At 33.6% G+C, this 24,907-nt stretch overlaps 2 protein-coding genes across 2 annotated transcripts; both read left to right on the top strand.

The window, feature by feature from the left end:
* Positions 1-377: 377 nt before the first annotated feature.
* Positions 378-7,536, top strand: LOC132704420 (MOB kinase activator-like 2). Its single transcript, XM_060674412.1, has 7 exons — positions 378-717; positions 1,569-1,732; positions 3,628-3,724; positions 3,789-3,913; positions 3,964-4,178; positions 4,449-4,551; positions 5,692-7,536. The coding sequence occupies exons 2-7, from the start codon at positions 1,666-1,668 to the stop codon at positions 5,709-5,711; spliced, it is 627 nt and encodes a 208-aa protein (XP_060530395.1). The 5' UTR covers positions 378-717; positions 1,569-1,665; the 3' UTR covers positions 5,712-7,536.
* Positions 7,537-14,213: 6,677 nt separating this feature from the next.
* Positions 14,214-23,408, top strand: LOC132704419 (centrosomal protein of 97 kDa-like). Its single transcript, XM_060674411.1, has 15 exons — positions 14,214-14,838; positions 14,904-15,129; positions 15,185-15,336; positions 15,388-15,546; positions 15,602-15,703; positions 15,763-15,959; positions 16,251-16,334; positions 16,395-16,594; positions 16,654-16,722; positions 16,781-16,987; positions 17,317-17,617; positions 17,686-17,976; positions 18,040-18,268; positions 22,289-22,426; positions 22,477-23,408. The coding sequence occupies exons 2-15, from the start codon at positions 15,126-15,128 to the stop codon at positions 22,768-22,770; spliced, it is 2,427 nt and encodes an 808-aa protein (XP_060530394.1). The 5' UTR covers positions 14,214-14,838; positions 14,904-15,125; the 3' UTR covers positions 22,771-23,408.
* The last annotated feature ends 1,499 nt before the right edge of the window (positions 23,409-24,907 follow it).

The following is a 24,907-nucleotide window of genomic DNA, read 5'->3' as shown; positions in this document are numbered from 1 at the left end:
GTTAATTAGCTTGTTGCCTTTTCCTAGACAATGAACCGAAGACTACATCCGAATCGATTTCCTCATCCGAAGGTTAGATTGTTTCGATAAAGTGCAGCTAAATGGTTTTCTTTATTAATACTATAAATACATATATTTTCAGTTTTAATATTCATCTTTCCTGATTGCACGTTGCAATATGTATACGAAGAAATACATGTAGAAATTGCATTGTGCTTAACGTGCTTACGCTGCGCTATAAATTTGCATAAATTGTCAAGTACTAGTGGCCAACATGAACAGAAAACATATGTGGCCACACTGCAAATTACCAGAGACCATAAAATTTTCACATCCCAACTACAAATGTTATGATGATGATGCTGTGGGAAAACAGTATGGAGGTTTGACAGAGAATTTATGTCACTTCGTGTGATTTGTTTCGTTTTAAAATTGCGTTATCAATAATTAATAGTGAATTAAAATTTCCAAATACAAATTACAAACAATACTCTGTTGGAAACACCTCTGAGGCATTAAAATCTTTGTTGGAATATTCTTATTAAAAGTGTTTATATATCAAAATTTGGTAATCAGCTGAGGAAAATTATAAAAATTGTGTCTTTTTCAAGATCGTGTTATTTCTTATACTTTATTATTTTTTAAAGCGTTTTGAGCCGCAGACAAACTGGATCGATTACCGGATTATCTTCGCGACACCGTCGATTGGTTTATAGGGTAAGTGATGTGCAATATCCTAGGAACCAAGAAAATTACTTAAGAATGGATATATGAGAATATCTCGTTCTAAAATATGTAGTTAGATCCCAAGTTGAATTATTAATTGGGAGCCAACAATATTCTTAATTCGTTGGATTTATTGCTGTTATAAATTAAGAACATGATTTGATTTATTGTTGGATAATGTTTTGCATATTTATGAACCACCTACCAGCCTGGTTTACAAAATTATTAAATTAAAGGTTATAACACAATGAAATAAACTTTTTCTTAATATCCAAAACATATAGATAGATTGTTACTTTATTCATATATTATTCAAAAAGATGAAAATTTGTTCTACTCAAGTGTATGAGAGTTGGTTCATATTTTTAAAGGAAGGTGCTCTTAAACTGCATTGTTTTTTTTTAATGAAAATCCATGTCGTTTTCTTCCCACACAAGGTACACAAAATCCAATAATGGGCTTCCATTTAATTTTATGGGGCTTCATCTTTGGCCTTTAATTAACTTCAATCTTATGTTTTCTAAATTTAACCTTCGCTCGCAACCGCTGGGCAAACATGTGGTTAACAAGAGTCATCTCACATAAATCTAAATTTATTGATAACAATAAAGATTTTATTTTAGAAGAACCATTTATTACAACATGTTTTTGCAGGTTTGTTATTTTAGACAGTTTCACGTAGAATTTGTACCCGTCAATTGTTTTCATAGATAGTATTAATATTCTCATTAAATTCTCCAATTTGCCCTTCTATAGTTGAATTAAGTAAAAGCTAAAAGGGAGTCTCCAACTTCGTTTTTATTATATTCTAATTATTAATGTTTATTATGTTATGATTTCAGGAAAGCAAGGCGTAAGGAAAAGGAAGGTGATTCTAGTTCTTCAGGGGATTCTAAGCTATATTTAGAATCTACTGTTCTTGAACGAAAACTGCCTGATATGGACATTAGGTTATTAGTGGATTTACCGGCCGGTCTTGATTATAATGAATGGCTTGCATCGCATAGTAAGTAACTTATTAATAAGTTATTATCTAACGCGCGTTATGGCTTCGTGTGGGTCATAGGTATTTTTAATATACCAACTAAGTTGTGCTTGGTATATTAAGAATGCAAATATGAATGGTGTTAAAACCAAATAAAGATAATTAATATAAAAATTGCATAGATAGATAGATGTGTATTAGTTAAGTAGTCCATATTTTTCCATATTTCGTATTGGGTGTTTGGAATATTTATTTTTCACTGCATTATCCGTCTAACCTAAACAACTATAATTCTGTCATTCGTGATGTTTTGGACCCATGAAGTGGAACGCGAACCCGCGAAGATAGTGTCGCTTTATAAAAGCAATGGTTGAGTCGGATTCTGCTCAGATGGTTTATTTTTGATAGGCTATTTTGTAGATGATCTAACGGGTCGCGGATCATTGGATTCCCTTTAGTAATCAATTAAGTGATTAGATTATTCATTTGTTTGAAGCACTGTGTTGTGCATTTTTTTAATATGTCCGAGAAGTCTAACCCTATGTCTCCATCAGAACCCGCCCACTGGGTTTCTATTTCTATTTTATTTTTATTATTATTTGTTTTACGATCTCCGACATCAGGAGTGGGATCAGGACTGCTGAAAGAGTTATCACATCACATCATCACTTAATACTGAGCTTAATTCAGCAGAATTCTTATTTAGCAAATCAGAATTGTTACACCAATAAGACTGTGTAGAATTCTTCATTACCTTCTGAAAGTTGTTATATGGGGAGTTTAAACTAGCGATAAGGTGGACAAATGTCGAGTTCCATTTGAAATTACGGCAGTTTTAAAAAAAATGGCCGTTGTCAAGTTATTAGACACAGCTGTAAGTGCAGCTTATTGGTGTGCCTAATCTGATCTGGAGCATTGCAGGCCAAGCAAAAATTGGTGGCATAGATTTCTGTTATCTTACTTAACAGGACCTATGTGGTGGAGGCATGTGTTGTTGCCTGGTTAGTTTACGTGAAGGTAAATGGTGAGACCAGATGTGGCGTGTGTCGCCGGTATGCATTTCTTTATTGGAGAGGACTGTGAGTGTCCCCGTAGGTGTTGATCCCGATAAGCATTCTATTGGTGGAGAGGCATGTGTTGCCGAATTGGAGAGGCGTGTGGCGCCGAAGGTGGTTATCCTGATAATCATTGTTTTGGCACGGGCGTGTGTTACCAAAGCTAGAGACAGTATTGTCTAGTTTGGTTTACCGAGTAATTTTTTGTATATTGGTGAATGAAAATAATAACAGTAACGAAGAATCCCATCATCGCGTTTTTTTTTTTCTCGGTTAGTCAGGATGGACGAGTGAAGGTAAAGCTTTCGAGGTCTAGATGACCACCAGGTGCCCGAGGACGTGCACTAGTCAGAATGGTCGTGGCGGCGCCCTTAGTTTTAAGTATTCTATATTTTCCCATATTTCGTTTTGGGTGTTTGGAATGTTTATTTTTGACTCGGTCTAACCTAAGCAATTATAATTCTGTCATTCGTAATATTGTGGACCCACTTTCGTATTTTTTCCGAAGTGAAACGGAACGCGAACCGGCGAAGATAGTTTGGCTTTATAAAAGCACTGGTTAGGTCGAATTTTAAGCAGCTCGTATGGTTTATTTTTGATAGGCTATTTTGTAGTTGATCTAGCAGGTCGCGGATCGTTGGATTCCCTTTGATAATCAATTAGTTTATTAGATTATTCATTTGATTAAGCACTGTGTTGTGCATTCTTTCAATATGTCCGAAAAGTCTAATACGATGTCGCCTCGCTCGCCATCAGAACCCGCCCACCAGGTTTCTATTTCTATTTTATTATTATAATATTATTTCGATTATTTCGTACAATCTCCGACATGTATGTATGGATATGTTGTTTACATTCCAGCCATGGCTCTATTTGATCATGTAAATTTAGTATATGGAACAGTTAGCGAATTTTGTACAACAACTACATGCCCTGATATGACAGGGCCTGGACAAAGGTATGAGATTAGCGGTTCAGTTATAAATGTATAGATTGTTCAAAATTTGAATATCATTTACTAGAACATATTTGTGGTTTGACGAAAAAGGGAAAAAAACCAAAGTTGCCGCCCCGCAATATATAGATTATGTTATGACGTTTATCCAGAAGACTATAAGTGATGAAAATATATTTCCTACGAAATATGGTAAGTCGCTTGGTTGTTTAATATTTTAAGCTAATTTTTGATTTTGTCAGCAAATGAATTTCCTTCATCGTTTGAATCGATAGTCAGAAAAATAGTGCGGCTGTTATTTCACGTGGTGGCGCATTTATACGCGATCCATTTCAAAGAAGTGGTAATGTTGGGCTTGCACGCCCACTTGAACCTGACCTTCGCTCATTTAACGGCGTTACAAAACCGGTTCACCCTGATAGATCCCAAAGAGACAGAAGTTTTAAAAGATTTAGAAGTAAGTGAGTTATATTTTTGATTAGTTACATAAGGCTGCGAGACATAGAATATTTGATGAACCGTAGCACTTATATATATATATATATATATATATATATATATATATATATATATATATATATATATATATCGTATTATATGGACGCAATATCAGGAATAAGTTTCTGGCAATGTTTCTATTTCTCACAGCCCCCAAATCCAAGTCAGCAATTTTTGTAATACCTTGTATATCTAAACAAATAAATAAATAATTATCTACCCGTTGTAGGTTGCTTTAAGGTTAACTGAAGAGAGTCAAGAATCCGCAAATAATAATGATAAAAGAGAAGAGTTAGGTGAAACCAAAACAGATCCCAGTGAGGACGCAACTAGTAGGTACCTTTGACTTTTCTGAAATGTCTTTTACATTTACTAAAGACTTTTAACGAATGTTGCAAATACAATATTTTTACTGAAGCTTTATCATATTTTATCATCAATGAATATGTGAATATATTTTCTTAAATTGTTGATCTGCATCTAAATATTTTTTTTTATAAAGCATCAAACACTGTGGTAAATGTATCATCGCACCAACTTTCCCAGACGGAAAAATCAGTTCTTGCGAAAGGTTCCAACTTCGTCCTTGTCCCACAGATTATTCCAAAAGAGAAAGTCATTTCAATAGTCGAAATGTGGAAACCACAAAAACCCTTAAAAAATCCGAACCCCTAAATCTAATATTCCCGAGACACATTGCTCCAAAATCTCTAAAATCTAATCCCAACTTTGTAATTCTAATAGGAGAAAAAGGAAATGCTGCGTTGGTCATTAATATAAGTCAATGTCAAATATCAGGAAATTCTTTCAGACGGATGTCATCTATGGAACGCAAAATACACTTCACCACAACCTTCCAAAGACAATGAGCGCGAAAGCAACCTCACACTTGCCGCTGTTGTCCTAAATGTGTTATTAAGGCTTCTTTTTTGTCAGAACCCGTAAAAAAGTCTGGTACTCCTTAGGACTCTAAAATTCCTGGTCTCTGTGGACTCTCTTAGATTCACAAACCAATGGTTCTCTAGCAAAATATCTAGCTTCTATATTAAAACCCTTTACAGGGAAAACTGATAGTTTGTTTAGGTACTTAATTACTTTCATTTCTGGATCTGGAACCAAACCTTCTCATTTTAATTGAAAAATGCTTGCCTAGTAAAAATTTGTTTCTTAAAAAGATCAGGAACGTCGGGAACAGCTATGGCTTCTCCATTATCACCAGTCATTAATTTCCTTTTTTTTTTGGGATATGTGAATAATAATTAACATTATCATAAAACGATACTGAGATTGCGGTAAAGACAGTTTTGCCGAGCATCTGGGTATTTGTTTTTAATATTTGAGAAGAAAATTCACAAAAACTCATCAAAAGTCAAATTTGCTTTACCATCATATCAGTGAGATATTCCAGGAAACACATGATAACTTTACACTCTGTACTATAACTAATTCCTCCCTCTTTTGTCTTGTTTCAGATAGCGACAATAAACTTTAGTCAGATTATTGACATTTTGATTTAAGGAAATGGACACAGAAATTGACATTGTCTATATTAATGTGATGTAAAAAAAGAAAATCGAGAATCAATTTCTAAGTTTTAAACACTCATGTGGTTAGCGAATGTGATGTTAAGAGATACTATAGTGACTGATTTATTTTTCTAGTTAAACTTTATTTATTATGTTCCCTTTGTAATTTATGTGATGAACCTCGGAAAAGCTTTTTTTTTGTATCATATTCCTAGGATTGTAACCATGTAAGTAAGTGAGAATATACAAGGTGTTCATGCTTAACAATTATGCTAAAATGAAGCGATGTTACATGTTTGCATGTTGAACGAGTGGTTAAATTTATATCAAGCAGTTCTGTTTCCTTTGATATCAAGAACTTTGTTTCACTTTTTATTTAACTAAATGTAAGTTAATGTTATGTTTACTTCTTAAAATCCTAGTCGTATTAAATTCCAGTAGAGCTTCACTTACAAGTCCATTGTAATTTAAATATATTATGAACAACTTGTATATTGTTGTACCGTCTTTAAAAAGCCTTTTTTTTATTCGGGGCAATCTATTTTTCCATAAATATTTAGACGAATGTACACTTTGATGTGGATATTTTGTACGTTCTGTTGACTATTGAGGGAAGTGACTGTATTTTCAGGAACTTTCTAAAGTAAGTAACCTTTTTGAAGAATTTGACTCGAATGACCCAAGAAGTTTTAAAATTTCCAGCAAGCTTTATATTATGTCTAAGTGATTACTGATGAGTTCATACATTCTTGTGTATTGACTTGAGTCTTAATTCGATGTAATTGAACATCGCAATCGGAGCGAGTGTTTGTTTAATAAACGAGTAGCTTAAAAAGTTTATGGAAGGTGTTTGATACTATATTTTCTCTACGAACTTTAGTTTTTGGGTACATTTTCGCAAAACAACACGAATACATTCAGTGACATGACCGTCAGAACTGACAAACGTCAAATTCAAGGTAATGTCCGAAGTGACTCGGATCCCTGGGAAATAAAACTGACGTGGTGCTTCCCGCAGACGGGAATGGAAAAATTATTTTATTTTATTTTTATTTTTAAATTTATATAATTTACAGGTTGAGATATTAAAAATAGAACTGTAGTATCCTATTTGTCGATCCAAAACTTAAGCAACATGGCAAAAAAGATCAGGTCTATTAAGAATTGTAGGTTATCCTCAAAATCGGCGAAAAATGTTCTTAATTTCTTTCAGATAGCGTAGAAAAAAATCTAAGCCATCAACCTAATGAAAATAAACTTGTTTGTGGTCTCTTTCTAATAAGCGGATGAAGTACTGGACTCATCAGTTTGTCAAAATATTTTAGAGAAAGATTAATTTGAGCCTTAGAAGTTTCTCAGATATTAAAACGTTTGCAATGCTTTAAAAATAGTACTTCAATTTTTGAAAACTCTTAACTCAGTACTTAAGACGTTCATACTTTACATTTGCAGAATAGTTTTGTAACTTTCAAAAGTTTCACAATAAGCAAAAGTTGCGACCTATGAAATGAAAATTTATTTCGTTTGTGTTCCTGTACAATTTTTAGTTAATAACTTAAGTGCTTTGGGATTGGACTTGATATACAGGGTGTGTTCATTCTATAATGTTTTTCCGGTTAAGAATTCCCGCTAACAGTATATTGCCCTTGTCTTCCTATCTTGTGTTCATTTTATTTGTTTCTAGTGTACTCTGTATATCGCCAATTACCTTGGGGCATTGTTAGAATGTAATTTGTCCCGTTTAATCGTGTCTTGAAGGTATATTATGTAATATACTAGGATATATGAAAAAAAAAAAAAATATATATATATATATATATATATATATATATATATATATATATATATATATATATATATATATATATATATATATTTTCTAAATGATTTTATTTTTTTAGGTGAATCAGTAATTTTTTAATTCTCGTATTCTTGATCTTCTACAAAACGTTCAATATTTTTTTTCTCTTGATGCATGTTAAAAAAACTTTGATTAAGGGACAACTCTCTTGCACTTATTTCTAAACTTTTACACACTATAACGGAAATGAAATTACTGTTAAGTCTTACACCGCACGAAATGTAGAATTATTGTGAAAGTTTTAAAAGAATGATCTCATGGTAATGTATTTCTGGCGCACCTTGTTGACTTTAAAGCATTGTAGATGAGAAATTTTGCTTCTTTTGGTGAGAAATGCAATCATAGAAAAATGTATTATTATTAGTACTTTTGTTTGATGAAATTCGTGTTCTTAAATATTTGCACAACAGTGTGATTATTCGAATTTAAGAGAAGCAAATTTTCTGTACTTTGTGATCTAGAAGAGGCATTTTGATTTAGTTCTCTGTACGTTGTTGTTCCTCATGATGAATTCTACTAAAATCTAGTTGTACATATTGTAAAATGATTTTGGTTTGTTATTTTTTAGATTTTATGTAAGTGCTATTAGTTCATAGCAAATTGTTGAAGAAAATTAAAAAATAAATCACCAAGTGTTACAAAGTAGGGTTTTACTTTTACTTTACTTTTAAGCCATTCGCCTTATACAAGGTATTTTCTAATTGAATTTTAATAATTAAGGGGATACAGACTGGTAAAGTTTTCAAAAATAAAATATATTTTAATGAAATGTGGTACACATGTACTATGGTATCAAGAAGCATTATTTAGTGCACAACATTTTTTTTTCACATATCTGGTTGGTGGTACGCCACTGACTTCTCTTAAAATAAAAATTATTCTTAGAATCTCCAATCATTTCTAAAGAAATTTAATTTCATTATGGACTGTAACTTTTTTGTTTTTAGAGATATCAAGGTAAACAAAAAAACAAAATGTGGGGTTAGTAGTCATTTTTTTTTCAAAGTGACGTATAAAACAAAACACTAGCAATTTTATAAGCCTACATCATACATTTTTAAATGGAACATCCTGTGTTTAATAGATGTAACACACTTTATAATAATTTTTATAAAATTTGAAAGAGTGACTTGATTGACAAATAAAAATATGTTTATGTTTGACATATTAGAAACAACGTTGATGGTTGAATTATTGTCCAAGTCATTATTGTTAAAATCGTTTTTCGCGAATTTAACATCCGTGGAAGGAGTGATATGCTCCAAGTATACTTTCTGAATAATAAAAGTGCCACTCGTCAGTATATTCGACTTTATCCAGAGCGCCGAGCTCCTTCAAAACAGATATTACCAAGGCTGGCAAAGAAATTTGCAGAAAACGGTAACGTATTAAACGCCACAAAGTTATACCGGAATTATGTTTTAAATGAAAAACATGAGGCAAACATATTAGGATTCTATGAAGCACATCGAGTTTATGAAAAGACAGGTATTTCTTGGGATCAGTCCACTCAGTTTTGAAATAATATAATTGTAATGCATTTAAATTTCTTAAAACTCAAAAACTAAGTGCAGAACAATGTCAAAGGAGGATGCAGTTTTTTTTGGTTTTTTAAATACACATAAAGAGAATAATAATTTATTGAAAAACATTTTATGGACTGATGAAAGTTCGTTCACTACAAGAGGGGGTTGCAATAGACAAAATTCGCGATATTGGCCTTTAAATAATCCTAGACAAATACACGAAATAAAAACCCAGGGGTATCAACCAATTAATGTATGGTGTATTTATAGAACAAAAGTTAACTGGAGATCATTATTTGCAACTCTAAGAGCACGCATTAGAACAATATATAGAAGATTTACCCCTATATATATATATATATATATATATATATATATATATATATATATATATATATATATATATATATATATATATATATATATATATATATATATATATATATATATATATATATATATATATATATATATATATATATATATATATATATATATATAGCGCTGATTATATGGCACCAAGACGGTGGCCCTCCTCACAATGTTGAGAAAGATAAAAATTTTCGTAACATGGAATATCCCAGGGGCTGGATAGTGAACGGCAAAACTATGGATTGGCCAGCCAACAGCCCCGACTTAACTTTAATGGATTTTTTCCTTTATGGACATAAAAAATCACGTGCACAGAACTCCTTGTAATAATATCGTGGAACTTCGGCAAAGCATTTCAGAGGCAGTCGATCGGTTAAGAGATAATCCGGAAACGTTACTAAATGCAACACATCATACAATTAGAATGTATGAGAAACGTGTTCCGGAAAATGGGTTATTCTCCCATTTATATAAATGAACGAGAGAAAGGCAATTATCTCCATTAGCTAGCCGTCTTTTTCTATTGCAAAATTTGCATCACTTTTGTAACCCGCGTCACAGACCAAATTCATGGAAACCACAGATGAATGAATGTTTCCAGATTTGATTTGAAGGGAAAGAGAGAGCGCGATGGGTTGGTTATTTTTACCACTCGCTTAAATTATAATTTTGATTAATTTACTAAATTTAGCACTTACCGGTAACGAAGATCGTTAGCGTGCATGTTATTCCGGAAAGTAACAGCGACAGGATTTCGTCCTAGTTTTTGTATACAGAGCCATGCGAGACTATAACCGGGTATTTCTATCAGGCTGACCACAGCAAAATTTACGTATTTGTCTGCGCTTAAGGTGGTTGCGTTTATTGACAACCCATAAAATACGAATGCGTTTACCGCCCTGTAAAAATAATATGTACGTACGTACGCACGAAATATTATTGAGTACTTAGAACTCAAACCGAGTCTAAAGGTTCGTATAAAAACTCGTATCTCAATTTTTAAAATGCAATCAGCTCTCCCCCATCTGTGAGCAATTAAATAAATAAACGAGATCCAATAAAAAAAACAGTGTTTAAGGAATACTCTGAATACTCTTTATTGTTCAATCACAGAAGGATTAATTTCCTTCTGACTCTATTAGAGAAAGACAGAAACAGAAGCGTTACACATAAAGCTACTAGATATATAGAGACCCTGTTTATGCTGATAATACAGGAACTTTTGAAGCCACCATGAAAAAAATATGTTGAGACGGGCTATCCAGCACGTACGTACGCCATCATTTCAAATATCGTTGGCAACCAATAAGACCTAGTGGTGTTCAACACCCAATATGGCCGCTGGCAGTTCGTCAACTCGGTAGTTTTCTGTTTGGATGAGGCAGTATTTTCTCAAAATAAGCCAAGACCTCTTTAAATGTTCAAGTAAAAACAAGTTAAGTGTGTTTCGTTTCGAAATATAGCTATATGATGTGGATTAATCGTCATTAAGATGTCTTGTGGTAAAGCTTTCTCTACTTGTGCACGTCAGTGATAAAATAGTACGTTATAATTAACGACCACGGAAAGTTTACTTCCTATTAATATCTTTCGCGATTTAAACGTTTTCTTAATTACTGGGAACATATTCTCTCTTTCCGAAGAATTTTCTTCCTAAAAAAGGTGCTGTATTATTGAAAATTTTTCTCTCATGTTTCTATTGCATCGATTGCGTTGTGGGGTGCTGCAAAAGTTTATTAACGTCTGATCGTCTTACGTGATTGTATTTGCCTTCTTAAAACGAATCGATAAGTGTAGTCGATAGTGTGACTTTGTTTATTTTCGCTACTTTCTCAACTATTTTCTTAGCCTTTCCATGTTCCGACTTAGCCATCAACCAGCTAACCGATTCAGGTATTATCCTGCAATAGCGACTATATGAGGATGCACGAGGACGGGATTCTTAGAAACCGTGCGACCTGGACTTTGGTGCGACTCTTAAGTTCCCACGATATATCGTATGTCTCACTAAAAAGAGTTCACGGCTGTATATCGGAAATCATGACCTGGGGAAAAAGCATTTTTAAAGGCGCCATGAGGAATTGTTGGAAATTATTTGTAAGTTGCTTAAGCGGGCGCTAGAGGGCACAACTTTAGAAAATGGAATGTTCGTAATTATTATTGTTTTTGCATATATCTTCGATTAGAAAAAATACCTAACACAGCACTTCCTTAATGTTTGTAACGTAGACTAAGGAGCAAAAAATGACATCTAGCTAGTTAGCACTCCGATAACCCCATCAAAGTTATTAATATTTCAATAATAATAAATCTAATCCTCCCTCATCAGTTTTTTTTTTTTAACAGATTGGGTAAAATAGTTAAAACAAAATCAATTGTGCAACCATTTCCAAGCCTGACACCAAAAACAAGACTTCTTTGCTCGAGTATGTATATTGATATTTATGTATATTAAAACATATAATACGATTTTTTTAGTAGCGGTTCAAAGTAATTTTGTCATTAACTTCGCACGTGAAATTGCACAAAAATGTACCTTTTGAGATATTCAGTACAAATTTATTCTTGTTTTCTATTATTATATGATTAAAATCAAGAGCATTGCCAATAAATGTTAAATCATGACTTTTCGAATATCCTGTAAATTGCTGTTTCCTGCACTTATCTTCCGACTATAGTTCAACATAATAGGTAGGTTGGTTATTTTTTTATTTTAACAGAAAGCGCTAGATTGTGTGCTTAAAAAACGATAAAAAAATGAGGACAAAATATTTATATTTACATCCCCTGCAAACATTTACAAATAAAGGGTTGGCGCGATGCTAGAAAACCATACCTTCGCGCGAGGCTTGGCCGCGTGACGTCAGTAGCCAGACACAGGAGACTGGTTGGCCGGCTGGCTTTACGATGTCCACAATAATGTTGTAGTCATCGGTGTTGGGTTTAGAGTATCTAGTTTAAGCGGGTACGGATTTACTGTTAAATTCTGTGAACTTACTTTATCGGAATTAAAAATGCCAAACAGAAAATTGTGTTTTGTTCCAAAATATACAAACTCGTCCAATACAACGTAAAAAGTGGAGCTCAATGTGAAATCAGAACTGGAAGATGATATGGAATACTATCTAGAATAATAATAATAATAATAACAGGTACATTTAATCTCTACAAAACAGCGAGTGCTCAACGTCAAAAGGCAGAAAGATATTTGCAGCTAGTGCCGGTTGCGGGGCCCTCAACCGAAAAGTCTCCCTGAATTGAAATTTATGATTTCCATGTCGACCCAAAAAAAAGAGTATGAGATTATATCTACCTGACTGGTCGTTCTCCTAGAACTTCTCTCATTTAAAACATCACATAGTTCACATCAGTCAATTTTCGTTACAAAGTAATTTCGATTTTTAGAAGTCTAAGAAAGTTATACAAAACAAGGGGCCGAAAATCAAATCTTTTATTGTGTACGTGTCCAATAATTTTACTAATAAATTGACTAAGTTCCTAATATGAAGTAAGTACGATGCTTCGTAAATTTCTGTTTGCTTATATTTGAAATAATACCATGTATATTCATTTTCCTTAAAACATTGAAAGTAAAGCTACGTTCTCATGAAGGCGAAATTCGCTTATTTTTGACATTTTCGGAACGCGAGAGACAGTTTAATTTTGGCTGATCGCTTAGCCAATACCAGAGGGAACTATGATTCAGCAAAAAAATGTATTTTGTAAATTGCAGAAGCAAATAAAATGCACTTTTGAGTATACCAGAGTCTTTTTTTTTCTTTGCCGTGTATATACAACAAATTAAAATTTCGTTAATCGTGACGAGTTCAGAATAAGAATCACCTCATTGCACAATTAAAATCATTGTAAATGTATTCACGCAATAAAACTACTTAAAAGTGAATTGAAATATGCTTTTGATCATTTTATCGACACTAAATTAAAAGAACTTTTCAAGTTAAATTTTCTGGTCGGATGACTATATAACGCGGACGTGGTCAACATAACCTAAACAAGCAGTTTTGAAAAATTTCAACTTTATCTCAACAATAGTTCATAAAATCAACATTATACACGCTTAGTATTTGATATATTTATAACATAGGCACACACACCTTATTAAAATAAAATTACTTTCGAAAAACAAACCACAATAGAAAATAATTTTTGTAGAACAATAGTCAAGTTTTTGTTTGCGCACTCGATTCAGGTTCACTAATAAGAGATAATTTTTATAATTTGATGCTTTTTTACTGACCGTAAATGATTTGAGAAAGGAAAAAGAATCCGAACGATTAAACACTTGAACACAAACACTAACTGCCAAGTATTTTGACGAGATGCAATTATATACAATTATTAACACTCACTTATGGCTCAAGGATATACCTACAGGATGATAAAATAACTCGATTTTACGTTTTTTTAGACGGATGTGCTAGCCCCGCTTAATATCAATATTAAAAATGTTGCCAGGAGATGAATTATTGTTATAACAATATCTAAGGTAAACGTACTCCGAACACAAAACGAGAAATTAAATGGCTCTACCATCTTCCTTTTCCTTTTTTTCATCCAGTAAGTGAACTAAGGAAGGAAGTGATGGTGTATGGTTGCTTGAATTTAATCAATGAGTATTAGAGTAAGTGTTTTATTTTAGTTTCTGTAATGCGGAATTTGCTTCACAAAGAAAAATCCACAATCACTTCATAGTATCGAACGACCGAATCCCGCTTGTTCGCAACGATTCGATCATCTTGTTCGCTCTCGCTGCCGCCTCGACCGGTTTGAAGTGACCAAATACAATTTGAATGGTTTAAGATTTGCATGACTGGCCACGGAAAAGGAATGGGAATGTTGTTATAATTATTCTATGGTATTGAGATATGACATCGTTGTAGATGGTAGATTTGCTTATGTGTTGAATTGAATATTGAATGAAATATTTATTTCCACACAGGTATTTAATTTAAACAAAGTAATGTATTACTGGTAAAACCCAATACAAGCACCTATTTTGATAAAATCATGATTCAATAAAAAGCAGAACACAGCTAAATATTATACTAACTAGAACAGAAAACACAACATATAGACACAACAATAATTCAAATTCAAATGAATCTGAATCGGTCGTTCCAACTGTTCGGATTCAGTGGTTATTGCCGTTATGTTGGCATCAAAAAGTATCGAAATGAATATTGATTGACATGATTCGGTCCTTTTCAAAATCGGTCACTGATTGATTCGGTCCTCGTAAAATGAACGATTGACACAACACTAACTCCTACAGCTTAGTTTAGACCGGGGAGAAGTCCCAATACTTTAAGCCTGGTGTGTTTTTATCCTGCCACAATCCGGGAAATCCAACGGAATATTACTAAGTTTGACTTTTGTAGCTTAGCATTCTGTGTTTTGTGGTGTAGATGTAAACTACAGATTCCCCCATAATGTAAACATACTTTAAAAAATATTAAAATAGTATTGAAAAATACTAAAATTGTCCGAAGTGTTTGGCATTTTGATGGCAGTTAATTCAGAAATTTTATGTATAGGTTAAAGAATTTTGGGAATAGGTTTATGCTTGATGCAGTACTCAGCTCGTGGATATTTAGCTTAACATGGGTAAGAAGTTAGCCATTCATGCTTCTTCAAGTAGAAGCTGACCTATAAATTTTAGAAAAACCTTTAGAAATTTTGGATTATTCTCACCAGAAATTAAAAAAGCTAAATAAACCCTCCCCAAAGGAATTGGAAGTGGTGGAACTTATACTGGATGACAATGAGTTACAACGTTTAGATAATATCGACTCTTACATAAAACTTCAAAAGGTATGAACGTAGCAATTAATTGGCAGTTTAACAACTTACTGGATGTTATAGCTATCAGCTTGCCGTAATCAGTTGCTTCGAATGTATGGGGTGTGCAGACTGCATAATTTACACACTCTAAACTTGGCTTATAATGGAATTTTGATGATTGAAGGTTTAAAAGATCTTACTGGTTTAAAGTGGTTGTGCCTTGCTGGGAATAGCATCAAGGTGATTAACAACAAACCCACTAATATCGCATACCCTAACATAACATTTATTTTAGACCATCGAACATTTAAATACTAACATATGTATGGAATATTTGGATTTATCAGAAAACAGTATAACCCATATTAGCGATCTCTCTTTTCTTAAAAATCTCAAGGTACCTAATTATTAACACCTATTTTACTTTCTGTGCTAACTAATACAGAATATTTTTAGGAACTTTTTTTAAATAAGAATAAGATTAACCATTTGGGACAATGTGATCGCTTTTTACCAGCCAGCTTAACAACACTAACTTTAGCTAACAATAATATTTCCGATTTAAATGAAATATCAAGATTGTCACATCTCGTTAATTTAACAAAAATTTCTATTTGTAATAATCCTTGTGTTAATATGACAGGAGGCAACATGTATCCTTTGATATGAATTTTTTCTGGTGTTATTTATTCACATTCTTCTTTTGGGTTTTGGGAATTCATTCAAATTTGACTTTTCAATGCAGGCAATACTAACTAACTGGTGTACCAAAATAAAATCATAGATGATATTAAAGAGTTTGCCCTAAATTTGTGGGAAACAATTTTAATATTTTTACAATTAATATATATATGAATATGACCAAAGCACATTTGAACTATGTAAATAATTTTGTTTTGATTTAAACTGTGGTTCGCTGTGTAATTTTCTTAACCTGATATTAGTGGTTTCGATTACCGTCCATTTGTAATAAACTGGTGCTTAAATGTCAATGTTATAGACGACTATGTTGTAGATGCAATCGAAAGGTATGATTGTGATATTCATTTCTAATTAGAAATCGCAAATAATTTCCCGGACATTTTCAGTTTGCGGGCCGAGTGGCTTTATTCTCAAGGCAGAGGTAGGCATTTTAGAATTGGAGATCAAAAAGAGTTGACTCAGTATTTAGCTGCCGTGTGCCCTTTAACAGGCGAGACTTTGGAAACCGAGGAAGATCGAAAACTGAGGCTAATATTAAGCAAGGCACAACACCACCAGCAGCAACTAAGGGAACAATCATCAAACAGTATGCCTACCGATTGAAAATCAATATTGAATGATTTATAATTAATTTTATTATTACAGATACTCCGCAACCCTCGCCTGCAACCAAAAAGAAATTACAGCAAAATAAAAATTCTCCGCGGATTAATAGTAAGATAGTTTTAGGGGCGGTTACTCAACAAGCCAACTTAATTAATATTTCTTATAGCTCTCAGACAAAACAAGAGAAATAAGTCTCCAGATCGAATGGTCACAAGTTACTATGGTTCAGTTGGTGGTGACAATTATAGCCAGTCTATCATGTCACAAAGTTTAGATCCCACTTTGCTAAGACAAAGTATAATGTCTCAAGGCATGTCAAAGAGTATGCAGGAATCAGTCAATAATTATTGCAATACACCTGACAAATATTCGGGTGAGTTTATGGTTTATGTTATAATTATGCATTTCTTATGTAACTAGTTTCATGGAGTTTACTTTTATATGTTTTTCAATCATTCGCTTACACGTTCTACCACCACTTACAGGGGCCAGCCCCAGAAGACAAATGACAAGTAATGTGATACGCTTTGTAATTAATATCTATCAAAATTTACAAAAAACAAGTAAGCGAAATTATAACGTAGAACTTTCACTTTCCTGTTGTGCGGAAAGCCCGTGGAAATGTCAATATTATTTTACATTAACCGATTTCATTTTATCCAGCAATGGTGAAAATTTGCCATTTAGAAAAATGTGTTTTAGAAATTGAGGCCGTAAACAGTCCTCTTCAAGCTCTTTCTAAGATGGTGCCAGTGCCAGAAAATCTAATGAGTCCAGACTATAAGCCACCTTCGCTTATAGGAAAAACCATTTCGACTCAACATAGTATGCCAATGAACAGAGTGAGTTCCGGTAAAGATTTACCTGTAGTTCGGTCACCAAAATCCGTTCGGGCTTCTTCGGCCGCAACTACCAGAAATCAGACTAATAACGACTTTTCAAGAAAAGTTGGAGGTTCACCTTCTCCTTGCAGACAAAAGAAAATCGCCAATTTGAATTCAAAGTATGTGTCTTTCCTGCTTTATACTTATTTTATTGAGGGTATTATCAAACCTTTATTTTTGCTTTTAGCAAACAAGAAGTGTCTAAAAAAAGTTCTATATTGCGTAGAAAATCCCCAAGTAGCGAAGATGAATCTGAAATATGCGATTCAAAGTTACACATGATCCAAATGAAGGTCCAGGAAAGAAAGCAACAAAGAGATTCGGAAATACTAAACAGTAGTAGCAATGAAGAAAAAGTTGAACGGGCTGCTATATGTATACAGAAAGTTTGGAGGGGATATTATACCAGGAACAAAGACAAAGAGGTTCAGGAAATGTTTCGAACACTCCAAAATCAGAGGGCAAGTCAATATATTCAGTAAGTGTACTTCATGTAACTTTTTATATGCAACAAATTTCTGGTCATGTTTATTGATTTTAGAAAACTAGCTTCAGATATGGAAACTACCAAGGCGGCATTAGAAAGTGAAAGAAAAATCCAAATGTTACAAACTGAAGCGATTAGCGCTCTGTGGAAAAAGATATCCTCACTTCAGATGGGAAGTAGTGAAGCAAACCCGCCCGGCAATATAAACATGACAAATCTGTCTGAAACGAATGCAGAGGTGATCAAGGGCCTGGCCCAGACATGCTCTCTGTTACAAAATCAGGTAACAATCCTCTGTACATCGGTTTATTACCTATTCCTAGTTTAGTCAAGACTGATTGTTACGATTTCGCCATGCTTTTAGGCCATTGGAAATGTTTATTTAATTTATTTAATTTCAACTTTTCATGGGTGCCAATATTTTTTTTCTAGATATTTGAAATTAAGACTATATATGAATATAAGGAATTGGGCTGAGGTGGATTCTACTTAATAAAAACCCATTTAACATTTATGATTTAGAACAGCTGTTCCGGCATATATATATATATATATATATATATATATATATATATATATATATATATATATATATATATATATATATATATATATACAGGGTTTTTCACTTAAAACTCCGCACGCCAATAAGTCCAAAACGAAAAGAAATATTTAATTTCTGTAAAAAGTAGTCAAAGTGTGGGGTCAAGTAGACATTTCCTAAAGTTTAAAAAATTCGACGCCTGCAAAGAGCTGGGCGTCGCGACGCGTCGAAAAATTATTCGATTGCAGAGACTTTGGAAATACGCGCATACAAAAGTACATATTATCTAAAAACTTTTTTGTTATTTACTCAAACTTATTTACTTTACCCGTTTCTAAGTTATACCAATTTAAAAAATTTCTTGATTAATAAAAAATGCGATTAACGCTTATTTTTACAAGTATGCCATGAATGCCATTGTTATCGCAGTTGTTTTAAGTGCAATTACAAACAATAGATTTCAACTATTTTAGTATGATTTTATTTATTATTTTTTATCGATTTAGTTCTGATAACATGATAAATAAATGAAAAAACAGTAAAATACCTACAAGTTAATAACCAAAATTATTATTGCAATTAACTACATAATAAGACATTTCAAAAATTTTGTTCAAAATTATGTCCATCTGCTCGAACACAACTATCAAAAACTTTTAACAGATGAGCTTGGGTCACTTGTAGGAGAGTCCTCCTTGTGATAGCGGCACACGCTGCACTAATTTTGTTAATGAGATCAGCCATATCTTCGATAGGTTCTTCATAGATAACGTTTTTTAGGTAGCCCCAAAGAAAATAATCTGGTGGTGTAATGTCCGGGGACCTCGCCGGCCACCTTACCGGTCCACTAGTACCAAACCATCTATTGGGATATTCTCGGTTCAAATACCTCGTTACTATTTGGACATTATGTGCAGGCGCTCCATCCTGCTGTAGCCACATATTCATTCTAGTGTCAAGAGGCACTTCTTCTAATAGTTGCGGAAGTGTAGTTTGAAGAAATCTTAAATAGCGATCTGCATTTAAAGTTCCTTCGTAAAAGTAAGGTCCAATAAGGAATCCATTTAATATGCCGCACCAAACATTGATACTAAAAATTCTTTGGTTACCTCTTTCTGTAATCCAACGAGGATGGTTTTCGGACCAAAAACGACAGTTGTGTCTATTAACGATTCCATTATTTTGAAATCGACTTTCGTCGCTCCATAAAATTTTCGAGAGAAAATTTGCATCTTGCCTATACAAATCGGACAATGTCGCTAAGAAATACATTCTTCTAGCATAATCGCCTGGTTCTAGTTTATGAACTAGTTTACTTTTGTACGGGTGAAAAGAGTTTCTATGTAGAATTCTCCACGAAGAACTTATATTAACACCGGTATTTTCTTTTATCTCTGATAGGGATATCTTGGGGTTATTATCAACCTGCTGAGTTACAGCAGATGTATTTTCATCATTTGTAGCCGTCCTGTTCCTATCTCTTTTAGGTTTTATGAAGCTGCCATATTCTCTTAAGTTTTTACATAAACTTGAAAAGGTTTTTGCATCGGGGACTCTTCTATGCGGATAACGCCGTGCGTTTTTTTTGCTTCTCTACAATTGCATCTGCATTCTCCAAACACCAGCAACATGTCTACTTTTTCCTCATTGCTAAATTGCACCATTTTCACATAATAATTCTTAGTTTTTTTTAAACCGAACAAATTTGGATATTTCTTGTGACAAAATGTGACAATTTTTTGATACAGCAATAACAACTTACGTTTGTAATTGCACTTAAAACAACTGCGATAACAATGGTTGCCATAGTAACTAACATTCATGGCATACTTGTAAAAATAAGCGTTAATCACATTTTTTATTAATCAAGAAATGTTTACTTTAAATCGGTATAACTTAGAAACGGGTAAAGTAAATAAGTTTGAGTAAATAACAAAAACGTTTTTAAATAATATGTACTTTTGTATGCGCGTATTTCCAAAGTCTCTGCAATCGAATAATTTTTCGACGCGTCGCGACGCCCAGCTCTTTGCAGGCGTCGAATTTTTTAAACTTTAGGAAATATCTACTTGACCCCACACTTTGACTACTTTTTACATAAATTAAATATTTCTTTTCGTTTTGGACTTATTGGCGTGCGGAGTTTTAAGTGAAAAACCCTGTATATATATATATATATATATATATATATATATATATATATATATATATATATATATATATATATTCTCACGTATTGATTCACAGTGTTATATATATATATATATATATATATATATATATATATATATATATATATATATATATATATATATATATATATATATATATATGTATATATATATATATATATATATATATATATATATATATATATATATATATATATATATATATATATATATATATATATATATAAGTATATAAGTAAGTTAGAAAATGATCCTCCCCGTGGGACCATATGATAAAAATGTCGTCGACGTATCGGATCCAGAGCTTCGGCTTGAGTTGACTTTCTCGGATCGCTCGAGCCTCGAAATAGGCCATGAACAGGTTTCCTATTGCTGGCGAAAGTGATGACCCCATTGGGGCGCCATCTGTCTGTCTATAGAGCTGACCATCATACGTGTTCTTTAGGCAGTGCTCAGCTAGCTGTATGACGTTCATTGCAATCAGGTTCAAAGCCTCGTCAATAGGTATACTCGGGTACAGAGATTTTACATCGAAGCTAGCCGAGACATCTTGTGGATCGATGTTGATTTCCTTTATCAGTTGTAAAAAGTGTTCGGAGTTCTTTACATAAGATGCCTTGGCTTCCACGATAGGTTGCAGTATGTTAGCTAGATACTTCTCCAACTTCTGTGTTGGGGAATTGAAGGCGCTTACGATTGGTCTCAGTGGTACGTCGTTCTTGTGGATTTTTGGTAAACCGTAAAGTTTGGGACACCTGCTTGACTTTTCTCGAGGTATAAGTTTCTTTTGCAGCTGCTCATCCTGGATAACTTCTTTGATATTTGCTTTGGTGTTTTTTTCCAGATAAGTTGTTGGGTCCCTTGATACCTTTTTGTCGTCTTCCAGTATCTGTTGCATCTCTTTTTTGTAGTCCTCTGTATTCATGACTACGGTGGCGTTCCCTTTGTCCGCTGGTAGAATCGTTATTTCCTTGTTCTTTCTAAGGCGGATTAGCGCTCGTTCTTCCTCCTTGATGATGTTTGAAGCTGGTGTTTTTGCTTTTCTAAGAATGCGGGCCACATCTTGTGTCACTTCTTCAGCAGTGTTCGATTCCAGGTGGTCGATGACTGTTTCTATCCGACCACCGCGGCGCAATCAAGTCGAACCAATAGCGAGGTAGCACCGCTAGTCGCGGCAACCGTGTCCCCCACCCCGCCGCGAAACAATTTACGGCGGAGGGGACCGCGATTATAAAAAGCGCTGTAATTAGAACTAAATTACGAAAGTCTGGAATCTACAAGTTGAAATGTGCCCAACATTATATGGGACAAACAGGTAGAACATTTAAGAAACGCATTAACGAACATAGGAGGGCGAAGGGCGTATAAAAATAAAAGGATGTATAGATGTGGGAATGTTGTCATGGCTTGTATTTGATAAAGGCACGGTGTTGCCGAAACAGCTATCATAAATCATTAAATAATTGTGAACATGTGAACATTTTTTGTTCTAATTTAATTGTAAGGATAAATGTCTCGTAGGAAATCTGTAATATCTTAAGTACTAAAATACGATTATTTTTTCTAGATTCAGCAATTACAAGTCTCAATGCAGGACATTGTTAAGGTGATGACTGTGTTTAGTCACAGCGCAGGCATGAGCGGGCACTTAAAAGAGAATGGAATTGCTACTCAAACAGAAATTGTTGCTGTCCACACCCCGCAGGTACAGTAATAGTTTTTTGTATCACGCAAGTTTGAAATTTTGTCATCCAGGGAGAGAATGGTAAGAATTTCCCTTTTCAAAAAAGTCAAAGTCCGCAGCTGCAGCAGTCCCGTCCATCTTCGCTACCATTACCTGTGAACCAACGCAGGAAAGATAATCTTCAAAGTGGTGGTGTCAATCAAGAACTAAAGCAGTTTGCCGGTAGTTTAATTGAGGATGTAATAAAAACGGTGTCTGAAACGAAAAGTGATGGTTTTGAAAATGGAGACAACAGCATTGGCATTAGAGTAAATGAAGATGTCGGATCGAACCAAGGATTCGAGGAAGGTATTAATACAACCTAGCGAGCGGGATTTAGATCAGCAAGATTAATGTAAGGTTTTGTGCGAAAAGTACTTTTTTGCAGCTGATGTGTTGTGAAGAACAAATTGGCTTTTAGTTTTATTGAAAATTGCACATGTTTGATTAAGCAAACTAAATATGATTGTCGCAACGGAGAGATTTTTACTTCAGATTAGTGGTTAAATTATGCAAAGGTTTATGTGTAAAATTTTTGCTATAAGACTAATTTCGTTAAGTCACAAAACCAGTCAAATTATTAAAACATTCTTTGTTTAAGCAGTCAGCAGTGGAAATTTGAAATACCTTGTGTGAAAACAGAGCAATGATACTGTCACACGTACATTCTAAATGCTAAATCGCTTTTCAGATTCATGTTAGATATTAAATGTTTAATTGTTAATACTCTCCTATTTAGTTAGAAATTGTTAAACTAAAGCTGTTTTGTTAAATGGCCGCTTAGTAATGTTATAATTAGTGTATTTGTAGTAGTTTTTTGGGGGATACACTTTTATATATTTTCACAGAAACTTGTAATGGTCAAAGTGCAACTTTATTAAAATAATTTATATATTTTTATGCAATGTGACATTGTTATCATTTTTTAGGTATTTATTAATAAAATGCTTTTCAAAAGACAGAACGTAAATTTGTCCTTTTTTTTTGCAAAGATCTATTTTAGTTAATTTAATGTAATTGATGTTTGTTTTGAATTCAGCGTGTTACTTTCGAAAAATCGATGAAATCGAATTTTTCGAAAGCCTCCAAATTTTGCTTTTTTTTTGCATAAGATATGTAAAAATGGCTGTCCGTTCTCTGTAGACGGCATCCATCTTATTTTTTTCGATTGTTTTGTAGACATAAGACATAAGTGTTGAAGCTATCCACTTAAAATTGTCAAATGTCTTTTATATTTTTGTTCATAACTAAAACACCCTGTACATAATCGAAAAAAATGCATGAATCAAAAGTTGAACCCTGCAGACGTTTCGCCAAGTGAGATTTTGGCGAAACGTCTGCAGGGTTCAACTTTTGATTCATGCATTTTTTTCGATTATGTACAGGGTGTTTTAGTTATGAACAAAAATCTAAAAGACATTTGTAATCAATATGGCTAATCGGTCAACAGTCTTATAGGCCTCATCAAGAGCTATGATTTTTGTATTTACGGTTTTCGACTAACATACATGCTTCTCGAGATACTTGAAAAAGTCTACATGACAGTCGCTATATCTCGCACTCAATCTAGACGCCATGACGTTATTCGTACTGCATTGTTTAAGAAAAAAATTATTTTCTCGAAAACCATTTACTCTATTAGAAAAATTCTTGGACCAGGAAATATGGGATAACCAGAACCTCTACTTCTGGCAGTTTTTCAATTATGTGGGTGTATCGGTAATGGGTAAAAGATGTTAAAGATCCTGAAAATTGCCATTTTCGCGGGTAAATTATTAGCCATAAATGAAAAACTAGCAAACAAGGGATAACTTGCTTTAAACAATATCATAAACTGTATGGAGAGTTTCAGGTTTCGTCTATCATCAAGGGCGCGCGAAATATTTGAAAAATATCATTGGAAATCGTTATCGCTAAAGTTTGTCGTGACTTTGAAATTCGGCGATACGTGAAAACGCTTTATACGCGAAGCAGCTTCTTTTTGAAATACAAAGCTGCTTCGCGCTACTATGTGTAGTCTTTATGAAATAAATACTACTTGTCTTTAATACATTTAATAGTTCGATCTAAACATTACATGCAGGGCGAAGAGTTGTACTGTTACATTCAAAGCTTTTTAATAACTGAATGACCCAAGCCTAACTTTATCCTTCCGTGGGCCTCTAAAAGTAATATAAAACTAATAGTGTTTACAATATTGGAACACGGGGTTGAGTCGACGATAAAGGACGCCGACGGTATCGTTCTGTGTGAATGACGCGACGGCACGTCGCTAGGATGATAAAAGGGTGCCGATGGCATGTTATCTTAGAAAAACGTGTTTTTCTGTCTACACTTAGCATGATTCCTGTGGTTCCTTAAAAAATGATGATTTTGTGTGAAATTGTACCCAAAGAAAACATGACAAACCGCAAAAGTAGACCTTACAACTCCGAAAATTATCTTCGCACTTCGTATATCTGA

Source organism: Cylas formicarius, unplaced genomic scaffold (genome assembly GCF_029955315.1).
Source record: "Cylas formicarius isolate icCylForm1 unplaced genomic scaffold, icCylForm1.1 PGA_scaffold_7__23_contigs__length_41026272, whole genome shotgun sequence".
Classification (NCBI taxonomy): domain Eukaryota; kingdom Metazoa; phylum Arthropoda; class Insecta; order Coleoptera; family Brentidae; genus Cylas; species Cylas formicarius.
This window is presented reverse-complemented; position numbering and strand designations above follow the sequence as displayed.